The sequence below is a fragment of the Anomalospiza imberbis genome, chromosome 7, assembly GCF_031753505.1.
Source record: "Anomalospiza imberbis isolate Cuckoo-Finch-1a 21T00152 chromosome 7, ASM3175350v1, whole genome shotgun sequence".
NCBI classification, from domain to species: Eukaryota; Metazoa; Chordata; class Aves; order Passeriformes; family Viduidae; genus Anomalospiza; species Anomalospiza imberbis.
Genome location: NC_089687.1, coordinates 9,492,519 through 9,504,999, shown reverse-complemented (window position 1 = coordinate 9,504,999; position 12,481 = coordinate 9,492,519). Strand labels below are relative to the sequence as shown.

At 45.5% G+C, this 12,481-nt stretch overlaps 1 protein-coding gene and 1 long non-coding RNA gene across 2 annotated transcripts in view; one reads left to right on the top strand and one right to left on the bottom strand.

Moving 5' to 3' along the window:
- The first annotated feature begins 420 nt into the window (after nt 1-420).
- The window catches only part of LOC137476897 (TGF-beta receptor type-2-like), a 31,131-nt gene continuing 19,070 nt past the window's right edge, over nt 421-12,481 (top strand). The window contains exon 1 of the mRNA XM_068195319.1: nt 421-681. Coding sequence (XP_068051420.1) covers nt 630-681 — 52 coding nt within the window. The 5' untranslated portion in view covers nt 421-629. The remainder of the gene's footprint in view (nt 682-12,481) is intronic.
- Nucleotides 8,884-12,399, bottom strand: LOC137476898 (uncharacterized). Its single transcript, XR_011000682.1, has 3 exons — nt 12,172-12,399; nt 11,610-11,784; nt 8,884-9,482 (listed from the first exon to the last, which is right to left on the bottom strand). It is a non-coding gene; the product is annotated as an uncharacterized lncRNA (long non-coding RNA).

Here is a 12,481-nt window from a genome sequence, read left to right as displayed (position 1 = left end):
CACCTATTTTAGGCTAAGCTCACATTGATGTGGTCTTTCTGAAAAAGCTGCCCTAAAACTTTTAATTATCCCTATTATAAATATAGCCTGTTGAAGCTTATTTAAAAAGATAATTTCTAAAATACAGGGGGAAAGTAGAGAATTAATGGCAGCTCAGAGTACTGAGGCATTACCTTACATGCTTTATTCAGATGAAAGACTCATGCAGGAGGACCCATGCCTTTTTGATTAGATGCATGCAGCAGGCTTTAGGTCCCCTTCAAAGATCCTTGGGCCGTATGGAGCCAGGAGCAGCTCTGCATTGATATCGGGGGAAAAAAAAAAAATCAAACTCTTTTTCTCAGAGCTTGACTTCTTCCCCCAGCGGCTCCCCCCCTCCATTCATATTTGTATATATTTCGAGAGGAGAGTCAGGCTTAGTTTGTTCATAAACTGCAGTTCCTGGGCGGACCCCACGCACAGCTGGGCTTTGGCGGCTGGATCCGCCTTCCCGGCGAGCCTGAGCCGGGAGCCTCGCAAAGAGGGGCTCCGGGCTTGACAGCAGAAACGCAGGAGGCTGGCTCCAGCGAGGGAGGATGAGCTGGTCAACGCCGTGAAGCTGGGCTGCTGCTTGCCAGTGGGATCCAGAAATGGGGTACTGGAGGAGACCGGGTCTGCTTTCCTTACTGCTGCTCTCCTTGTGTGAGTAGAAAAATGTTTCTGGTCAGGCAATCTTAAGCAACATACTCAGAGAGGTCGTTTATTTTTCCTTCCTCCAGCAAAACAGCTAATCTTTGATTTCTCCCCTGACAGCAATTAGCCAGAGGATTGGAAATAGCAGAGACTTTAGCTGAATACTCTGCTACGACTGCATGAGCTGCGTATTTCTCTTATGGCGAGGGGCAAGCGATTGCTTGGTGGAAAGTGCTGCGTGCTCGCTTGGAGCAGCTCGCAGATGTCAGTGTTTACAGTGCAAAAATATATATAGGTCAGCATTACTTGTTGGAAGTTTTTATTTTATTGAAGGGGATTAAAAGCAACTGAAGTGCACCGCTGAATGATCTGGCTTCAACAGTGTCCAGATGTGGTGAAGTTTTCAGCTTAGAACTTTTATCAGCCCTGGTTTATGCGCAGAATTAATCGAACTATTAAAGAAGGAAAGAAGTGGGGAGGGGGGAGGAGAAGTGTCTTTGCAACAACATCTGGTTATTCGGCAAACCTTTCCAGCACTTACGTAAAGATTTCTTTGTAATAAGTGCTCTGTTTCAGTTTTGATATCACTTCTTCAATACTGCAGATAAAACCCTCCAGCAGCACTTGAAAATGTGCCTATCCGTGGTTTAACTTTTTCTTGTTTATATCTTGATGATTATTTCATGACAGGGAATGGATTTGTATATAAGTGAGTGTTATATACACATCTCCTAAGTATGTGTGTGTGTCTTTCTGTATATACAGAGTCTGTGTATGTGTATACAGGCATATATCCCTACAAAGCATATATTTATATATTTGCATGGACACTACTTTCAAAAGTGAACTCTTACAAACACAGACCTGTTGCCCTTGCTATAGAAATTTCAATGCAACTAAAATCACTTCTTGCTCAAAGTGATGAAGGAGGAGGATTATAATTCCAGTATTTTTGCATCCAAATGAAATCACTGGGGGCAGGGATCTGTATCTGCATTCACTTTACATGGTTCCCCCTATCTACAAGACCAGGGAATAAAAGAATGATCGGTCAGTAATTTGTGTGTAGGCAAGCAAAGCCCTGGGTGCAACTGTTGAAGCAGAGAGAACCAGATGGGGAGATTCAGGACATAGTAAATGGTTGATTTTTCAAAGTTACTGAGATCTATAGTACTCATTTTTGTAGATAATACTCTAAAGTGTGGTTTGAAATGTAGGATGCTATACTGATAACATCCTGCTAACTTAATCACATTTGGAGCAGGAATTACTACAGGTTATTATTTAAAGCACAGTCTTGGGTTGTTTTTGGTAAGAAAAAAGACCACTAACTATCCTTCAGAAATACCTAATTTTGGAGTTATTTAACTTATGGTTTCCTTTTTCTGAAAGGCAAGGTTTTAATCTGAAACAAGCCAAACCAAAACATATCACAATTACTGAGTTCATCTGAAAGGTTATGTGAGTGATATGATGACAAAATTTGCCTCTGCATAGGGTAAAAAAAAAAATAAGCCAGGGCTTGCTCTCTGTGATTCAGCTCACCAGTGATAGATGTTTTCTGAGACTACATCCACTTCCTTTGCATTTAGTGTTAAGATTGACCCTACAGTCATTCTGAGAAAGTAAAAGTACCCGAGGAAGCCACTTCACATTGACATTAAAAAAGAAGGCAAGATCTAGTTCCCCAAATTCCCCAAACTGACAGAATACGCACATTCAGCTGTTCTTCAAGCAACAAATCCTACCATTCATCCAGGCTCTCTTTAAAGAGTGACAGCACTGGCTTGGTGGCAGCAGCAAAGTTGCTCCTCTTAGCACAGAGATTTAAGAATTGCCATAGAGAACATGGCCCAGACTGTACCTCTGTTACCCCAGAATAACTCCAGCTGAGCATTTGTAGGGACCTTGCTGCTCTCCCTAAGACTTTACCCCAGGGCAGCAGAGACCCCAGCCTGTGTTCCATGCTGCCTGTCTATGCCTTTAATCCCCAACATGACTGAATGGCCATCCCACAGCACATCTGACCATTTCAGTTCATATGCTGTGGAAAAAAGGGTCTGAGCTGACAAAATACTGAAATTCAGCTAGTGCATTTCCCTAATTCTCCATGGACAGCCCTACCAAGGCTTCAAAATATCCACTCTTAAACTTCTCCTCAATGGCAGTGCCTGCTGGAGGGCAGCATTTTTACATGGCTTTTTCAGCAGAAGGTAAAGACAGGAGCTGTAGTTTCACTACTGCTAACACAAACCTTCACACAGGTGAGCAGAGAATCCTTCCAGGACAGAGAGCTGGTGCAGTCCTGGACTTACCTGGACCAGGACAAAAAAATATGAGGATCATTCAGAATTGGAAAACTGTCATACAGACGGGTAGAGCTGGAGGTTTTCAGTGTCTTTAGTTTGGCCAGGAGAGAGCTGGGAGGTGAGCTGGCCATCTGCAGCCAGGTTCTGGGAAAACCTTTTCTGTCAGAGGGCTTCCTCTTCTATGGAACAGATATAAAACAAGATCTAAACACTGGAATCTAAAATGGGGCACAACACAGTACAGTTGTTCCAGCAGGTAGTTACTCAGGCTTGGGATATGGCGGATAGTTGTTGCTCAAAGGCTTCAAGATTGCAAGACTACCTGCTTGGAAGTCTGTAACCTATACAGAAATTACAGATTTGATATCTGGATTTACAGGATTACTGTATTGTGCGCATGGAAACACACTGGCCTTAAAAGTAGGAATTAGGAGCTTTCCTGCCCTGTTTTCTATGAATATTGGGAAATGATCTCTTGTGCTCCATCTGTCAGGACCAGGGCTCATATCCAAACAGACATGGGGCTGAGCTCAGCCTCATCTCACAGAGAGGACAGCAAAGCATCACAACCCTCTAACCTGTGGAGACTGCCTCAAGAACATGAGCTAAGTGTCACTGGTGTGACAACAGCTCTCAGGGCTGTGAAGAGCCCCAGGAGCCTGGCAGAGCCTTTGTGCATCCAGCCTCCAAAAGAGGATATGAAACGCCAAACCTGCCAAGGCACATAGCACTTACCAAGGGAGAACAAGCAGTACCCCTTGAGCTCTGGTGAGGTTCCAAAGAAAGAGAAAGAAGATTTTGGAAATGAGGTGAGGTTGCAGGTCTGCTACACCAAGTCCAGAGCTCCCAGTTCCTGGGGTTTGAGTCTGCTTCCCCTTAATCTGCTTCCCCATTTTTAACAGGTCTCCTGTTAAATATGCTGGTCCGCTAAAATATCCTAACATTTTTTGCCAAGTCTTCTGGGCTCCCTTTGCCATGGTTAAAAGCTCTACAGAGAGTGCATTTGAGGGGTTATCTCCTGATAGATGGTGGCTTTCTGAAGTCACATTCTCTTTCCTGTTTGCAAGAACTGTTCCCCCAGTGAGCCTCTTCAGCTAAATATATAGAGCGTATAGAATACATAAATCAGGACAGGGAGCTCCAGGGCTGTCAGAAAAGCATCTCTGGCTTTTGATCTGCCCAAGAAATCTCTGACCTATCCCAGGCTCCTCAGGCAGCTTGTTCAAGAAGTTGGCCTCTTATTTCTGAGGAAGTTGGCCTCTTATTTCTGAGGTCACCAGAGCTAAAACCAGAGGTTGTAGTGCCACCAAAATGCCAGCCTGCTCCTCTGGCAGGGGCTCTATTGGGATTGCACCCCAACACCAATGCATGCAAAATTTAGGAACACTGGGTCAAAGAGTGAGAGGATGAGGGAAGGAAAAAGACAAAAGAAGAGTCACCCTGCATTTCACAGGCATTTGCAGAAAGGAGCTGTACAGGTCCAAGGACAAGCCAGAGCAGCAGAGCAAACCTCTCCTCCCAGGCTAAGCAGCATGTGGAGGTGGGCACTGCCCACCCCAGGACACAGGGCTGCGGGGCTGGTCATGACAATCCGTGTCATACTGATTTAATACAGCCAAAATAAAGGAAGAAATTACCACCCTCAAAAGCTCTGAGGGGCTACCAGAGCCCCACATTGGCTCGGTGTAGATAGTTGGGTTAGGAGCAGGCACAGGATCCCACTGCCTGAAGGAGAAACTTGTGCATCCTGCCATGAGGCTAAATAAGAACAAAGCTGCAGCAAATTCTTCAGCTAGGAAATAAAAGTGGAAGGCACAAGAAAAACCCTGACAATGCAAAACAGGAGTGCTCTGCAATGTTGCAAGTGCCATGAGACTCAGAAAGGAAAGTGATGGCTCATTTTCAATTCACCTTTACACACCTCCAAATCTGATGCTACGGTTTCAGTCCTTGGTGTGAATTACATTAACTGAAGGTTAAGAAGAGTGAGAGTGTACAGCTATGTGAGATGAATGAAAACTGGTATTTCCTCTCCCCTTGCACCTCCAGCTTTGCTCAGACTTGAGACAGGCTAGTCATCAGTATAGCTGACCATCAGTAGAGCTTCACTCTGTATTTTTGATGAAAGAAATACTTTCTGAAATATTTGGTACAAATTGAAATCAAACCACACAATTTTCTAACAATAAAACCCCAACAACCAACACAAAACTGATGTTTACTGGTATTTTACTGGTGTTACCACTATTTAATGATCGCCCCAAAGACATTTTTGTGTACTAGTAGTAAATAAGTTCAGCCAGCTGCAATCATGATACTTGTTACTCCCATTAGAGACAGAGTTCTGCACAGATGTATCCCACGTATTCACTGAATATGCAGAAAACAAACACTGGCATTAAAAACAGGTGACTGGGGCCTTTTATTCTGAGAAAGAATTCCACTCTACTGCCTGTACTCCGCAGCTTTATATTGCTCTGTGATTTGCTCTGTCGAGTTTATTTCCTCAGGACATTGTTTTCCTCTCCCTTTAGTGATAACTCTTTGCAATAACATTTGCTTTCAGCCAGGCTCCACAGTGCTGCAACTTGCCATAAACTAATGAACTCTCCCATAGACTGTCATGTTTTCAAGGAAGTGCAACATCTGATACTTTTATTAAAAAAACCAGTCCCACTAAGGAGACAAAATCAGCAGCTCCCACACACTCTGCTCTTTTCACATCCCAAGTTCAGCGCTGTGTGCCAAGTGAAAGCCTCGCGCTGGAAGGGGCCTCCATGCAGAAGGGAGATAACACCACTGATGGCTGCCTGCCCTATCAAATCTACATTATGTCCTTGCTGGACCCCAACTGTGGGATAACATTTCCTTAGGGATCTTCAGGGGGAAGTGAAGGAGTGGCTGAAAGCTGTCTTGGCCCTGCTTGCATGCGCGTCCCTGAATTCAGAGTCAACTCTTGTAATCCTGCCTCTGGAAATTATCTGTAGTGTTCATCAGAGTAATATTTCTTCTTCTTCAGTTGGTTCATCTTTTTGTTACATCCCATGTAGGGTTGAAACTCTGCTGCCAGTTTCTGGTAACTGTCAAAATTTTAGGAGAACTGGGAGAGCCTTCTTATCGTGCAATCCCCTCTGCAGCCCATGCTCCTACCAATTAATGAGGCTCCAAGACTTCAACTTTCATGGAGCTGTTGCACTGCAGTGTTTTCTTTCCCATTGATAAGCCAGGAACAAATGACAGCTGATTTATACTACAGCAAATTCATTGTGGCATGTGGGTCATTAATGTGTCCAGCTGTGACCACAGCCTGCCAGGCTGTGCTGGACATAGAGCTATGGCCTGTGTGGACTCTAGCAGCCAAAGGACATGCCTAAACCCAAGTGCTACCCTGGACTGCACAGGGTTATTTCGGTTCAAGATTTTTTTTTTTTAAGGACATTATCACTATTTGAGATGAATGATTTGAAGCAATCAGCCTGGGCATGCTGTAGCTGGGGGGGCTGGTGTGCTGTTCCAGCTATAGTGGGGAGCTGAGGTGGGGTTCCGGCAGTGGCAGCTGCAGAGTGTCACTTTGCAGGCTCCTGTGCTCCAGTTCTACCTGTGCCTCTCTCAAAGTGACCAAACTCTCAAAGTAGTTGAAGCAGCATCATATTGGACGCATTCTGCCTGCAGGAAGACCTCTCACCTTCCCACATTGTGGATGGAGATGTTCTCTTTAGCTCCATGTCAGTTACTCTCCACTGGACCAAAAACTCCACTCTTTCTGGATAAATAGATGTCCAAAGAAAGCTGTCCCCAGCAGCTTCCACCTTGGCTCCAGACTCAGTGCTGGTGAGGCGTGAAGGTTTCTGGAGGAAATTCCAGACTGCCTTCACTCAGCCTGCAAAGAGCTGTTGTCCTGCCCATGCAGCACCCAATGGCAAGTGCTCTGGCCATGACTCAGAGCTGGAGAGTCCAGACCTCCAGGTCCATCACACACCCCCTAATGCACGCCCTGCACACAAAGCAGCGCAGATGAGCTTGTGCCAGCCATGGGAATGAGCACAACCATGGCAGCCAGCAAACAGGGCTGGTTTATTGCCCTGCTTTGGGGTCCAGGCAGGGCAGAGCCCTGAAGCAATCACCTGAGCTGACACCCACTGATGTCTGGTACTGCCCCACTATCCAAATCTCTCCTAATCTCTTCAGTTCCTGCAACATCCCTGTGAAGATGTTCCCTCTGGGAACAACACACTTGCATCTTTGCATCTGAAAGGTCCAGAGACATCTGCTGGAGTTCTTGGCCATGAAGAGGGGCCTTTTCTTTAGATCAACCATGGAAAACCCTGGGATTTTGATACTGATCCATTCTCCCTTCAGCCATCCCAAACCAGAATGCTTAGCTGTATCCTGCATTGCCATAGTTCACCGTGCACCCCATCAAAAGATGATGTTGCCAGTGTGGATCCATACCATGACCAGCAGGTGTGAAAATCCAGGAAAAAATTTCTTCACTTTTCCTGCAAAATCAGGAGGATTTATCCTCCTGAGTTATCAGGAGGATAACTCAGGCCTCTTCCTGGAAATGGTTCTTGGGAGTGCCGTGACTACAAGAGCTTCTGGTGCATTTACAATGAACACTGGTACAGACATTTCTTTTAAAAGATCCTTTGCTGCTTCCAGGTGGATTGTTAAATAAACTGCTGTCCATGCAGAATGAACGCCTGTGTCCCCCTTGAGTGTTTGAGCAGGTTGCCAGTCAATGCAGCTGGAGCACGATGAGGAACATCTGTTTGATGTTGCTTGATAACACTTCCTGCCTTGGAGACTCTAAACACCAGCATCCAGCATGGAAGAAACTGAATCAGCTGCTGTCTTGCTGCGTAAAGCATTTTTTCCATGCTAGATCTATCCCAAAATTAGCCCCAACCAGTCCATGATAGCAAAGAAGACCCTTCTTCTTAGAGTGGGAAGTGACACACAGACCCATAAGCTCAAGTAGTTGAATGAATCATCCTTCTTCAAATAGACCCAGGGTACAAGCATCCACAGAAATAAGACCAATGGATCCCCTGGGATCTCAGTTCCTGCCATGCCTTTAATATGTCAAAAGGCACTCAGTGGAAGAAAATGTAGACATTCCCACCAGAGGCAGAAGCAATTAGCTTGGGGGTGAGGTCTCAGAAAACATTTACTGTGGTTTTGTATATGTGCCCTGTGCTCACCTGTTTGTAGAACAGCGTCATCACATCTGAGCCTTCCTTTCACCCTTGACAGGGCTATCAGCTCTGCAACAGGCTGTGGCTTGGGAGGCAGTTCTTGGGCAGAAACACTGTTCAGCATATTCAGCTTGTGGCATGTCTCAGGAGGTGTCCAGAGGCAGGCTACTGAATTGAAAAGACAAGGCACTACTGCAAAATGATGAGATCGTGGAGCAGGAGATGGGGAATAGAGAACATTCCCTGCTTTGTCATTTCTTCCATGCTGGAAGAGCAGCTTTTCCCCCTGAACCTCATCTCCCTCAGCTGCTGAGTCTCCCTGCTGAGTCTCAGCTGCTGGAGCTGTGCTGTAACTCTGCCCAGGGGCTGGGACTTGTGGAAACCTTCTCCTTCTCCTGCAAGGGAGATCTCTTGAGAGGCATTGCAAAGACACACAAGCTCCTCTTCCATGTGCAAAGAAAAAGCACTTCAAGCTTTGTCAACAGTACTCTCTGTTCCATTCCTGAAAAAAATTCCTTTCCAACCCTGGTCCCCCTGCCCTCCTGCCATAGCTCTCTTCTGCTTTAAAAAATGGAAAATATTCAATTTGAATTCAACCCTACTGGGCAGTGTGTTTTGGCACGTTATAACACAAGCTCCTGAAAAGATATTTTTTAACAGGTGAAGAAGGGCATGAAAGAGAAGAAGATGCCATCTATTTATGTGCTAAACATGGGATACTTCAGGAGAAGGCAGAAAGTTTTTAGCATCTGTAACCCAAACTAGCCTCAAGTTCCCTCTGAGAGAACAAATTATTTAATTACTGTTAGATCTGGCCTAAATGAGGGCAAAATTTGACTCTACATAATAATTTTAGCAGACATAAAGAACTGGCAGTGTTGGAACAAGTTGATGACAGCACATGGATGGAGAGTTCAAAGAACTGCCCCAGCAGCTTGTGACAGAGTCCCTTGCAAGCCTTTTTTCTCCTTGGGAATCAAAGTCATACAAATGCAAAAAATACAAACTGGTCAATCATAAGAAGTCCAACCAGAGAGATGAAGAGCAGCAGCTCCAGTCCAATGTCTCTTTGTGGGCTCATCAAAGACCTTCTAGCAGATGGGATCTTAAATGTGTGCCAGGAATTTCAAACACTCCTCAGGAGGTTCATCCAAATCATCAGTAACCCATTTGCACTTAAAACAGAGCAAACCCTGGTGCCCAAATGTGACCCAGATAATGTTTCTGACGTGTTTACCTATTTGGATGGTATCTTTCAATTTCAATTCCATCTGTTCACGGAAATCCAGGATTCATGCAGAGCCTGAAAAATACGCAGAAAATTGAATTCCAGAGCATAATATGATGATAACAGCAAAAAGCCACTGACTGTTGCACAGTAGTTTTACTTGAATGGCAGTAGTTTAGGCAGAGCAATGTCTGCTACCGACTTGCAGCTCACATGTTTTTGCTACTTGATTGATTGCTGCTGCTTTTTCTGTGTGAAAGGGGGAACTCATGACCGCTGCATCTGAGAATGAGCTGCAGAAGCTGCAGTTAATTAGGATATAGGATAGACTGTTGATGCCTCTGCAGAAACAAGAGCAACAAAAATGATGGCAACAGCAGAGTGGATTTGGTTGACTGTTGCATTCTGCCACGCAGCTCTCAGTCCTCAGCAATTTCTGCACCAACTTGCAACAGGATAAGCTCAAACCACCCGTGTGTGGCCATGCAGTGACTCCTGCTCCCCAGCAGTGTGGGAGGTGGCAGAATGGACTTATTTTTAAGACTAAGAATTTAGTCAAAACCGAATCATTGCAAAGTGCTCTTTAAAGGGCTGAAATCTCGGAGCCCTCTGAAAACATGGCATGCAAATCCCCAGTCATTAGGAGGCAACTTCCACTGGGCATGTGCCAGCTCAGCCCTCTGCAAACCCCACTGGCAGGCCGTGATGTGCTGATAATGCATTGCCTCACCCTGCAAGGCCCAGATAAGCAGAGGTGCTGGCAGAGCTGCTAAAATTAGTTATGAACTGCTGAAACTCAGCATTTCCCCACCTCCTCAGACCCTGAATAAGTTGCTTTGCTTTCCATCTGACAAAGAAGAATGGCACATTCCCCTCACGTGCTGTCTGGGCTGGTGGGACTTGCTGTGGCAGTGGGGCCATGCTGTGATGCCGGTGATGGTGACCACACTGTATCCATGGTTTTCTCTTGGGCTGACCCCTGGCTGTGGAGTTTTTTTCCTTCCCAGGCACTTCAGACTGTGCTGCTGGCTTGGCTTGCTCTCTCTAGGGTTTTCCAATACAACAGGGTGGAAAGGACAGCATAATATAGGAACAAGAAATAAATGGGGACATTGGTGCAATTAAAGGGACTTGTTGAAAACAAGGTTGCACCTTCAGATACAGGATGGCTGCACAACTTGGTTTGTGTCATAGCTCCCCTCATCTGGCATTCATAGCGCGGTGGCTGACAAATGCCTAAAGGGATGAGTACAGCTATTACCAGGCAAACTCATACCTGCTTTTGCCTGCCACGGAAGCTTTGCCTGGCCTGGTCATGGCTTTAGAGGTACTGACCATAATTACACAATGACCCACAATATCCAGCAGGTAGGGAATAAAAAAAACCCACTCTCAAGCTGCTGTCCTGGGCAACATAAGGAATTCCTGTGCTAACCTTCTGTTCTAATCCTCAAACCTCCTTTGAGCTGTCTTTTCAAGGAAGGGTGCAAAGCATCCCTGCTCATCTCACAAAGGAATAAACTAGCCTCTAGCAGAGGGGACAACCCCTAACTTTTGAGTTTTCTCCTTGTTTTAGGACAGCTTTCCTCATCGAGCGAGTCAGCACAAGGATAGGTGCAGTGGTGACACCCACATGGAACTGTGAGCTTGCCCAGCAGCATTGCCCTCAGGGCTCTCCCATCCTGCCCCTTCACCACCCTCATCTGTCCCTGAATCACAGCCGGTGTCACCTTTATGTTCAAATTCCAGACCAGCAATTGGCAAATGATGTTACATGGTCCATGAGCCCAGCCAGGTCTAATACAGCATTTCAGCTTAATTGGACTTAGCTTCTTGCCAAGGTGAAGCAGGTGCTTGGCTGCCTCAGGGACTGACTGAAAATAATGCAAATAACATGCAACCAGGTGAGCCCCAACCACCAACTTTACTGATATTTCAGTGAAGTGTGTCAGTGAAGTGGATCCAGAAATATACACATCATTTTCAGACATTGCTAAAAGTCTCAAAAACACCAAAAAAACCCAAATGAAGTAGTGCAAAGCCACTGCTGTTTTATCCATTCCACATTCCCCCATCCTCAGCTCAATATCTCTGGATACAAAGTGGTATTAATGAGAAAAATGTTGTCCATGACACCAGAATGCAAGTGCTCCTGAAAGAGCTTGATTTCAGAGTCTAATGGGGGTATAGCTTTTGCCTCACCTGATATTTACAGTCCTTCCAAAGCTGAGCAAGGGCAGAACATCTTCCTTGTCATGTTGGGCTGGGTCCTGCCGGTCTTCAGGACCTCGGGACTGCAGGGTTGGCTTGCCTGGTTTTTCGAACTTTAATGCCAAACTTTCTTTGGGGAGCAACTTTCACATTTTGAGTTCCTCAGCTGAAAGACAAAAAATAGGCAAGTGTTACACATTTCAAGGCACAGGAGAAATCAACAAATTTGCTTAAAAATATTTAAGTAAAATAAACTTAATCTTAATAATTTTTCCTCATAACACACCATCATATTCTATGTGCAATTTTTCCATAACTCTTTTCTAATGGGTTGCATGAGAGCTTGGATGCAAATTAACCACGAGGAGATGGGAAAGATCCTCCAGGAATTGCTCTGCATGTGGAAATGAATTTCAATTTAGCCACTTCAGAGCAATTTTTTTGTTTACTTTCCACTGACATGAAATCAGCCACGATTGCATCGCATGCGGGATTGGTTAGCCAGTTACATAATGCTTAATAAATCCAAGAAAAATAATATAAAACACATCACCCAGTCTGGGAAGAGGAACAGGAACTCAGTCAGTGTCACCAACCCACCCGGGCCAGGCACCAGTGAAGCATCTGATCCAGTGCTGGGGGGAAGCAGGGTTGTGCTGTTGCATGATAAATGTGATTAGGAAAAATGCTTGTGGCACGTGTGGAGGCCTTGAAGACAGACAGATTGTGTGTGATGGTGAGGGTCTATCAGGAGAGCTCCCACCCTCGTGGGGAGGGCAGCTCAGCCGGTCCTGCGGGGCAGGGCAGGCGCGTGCTCGCACGCCCCGCTCCAGCTGGATCTGCTGCTGTGTAAGGTATTACCT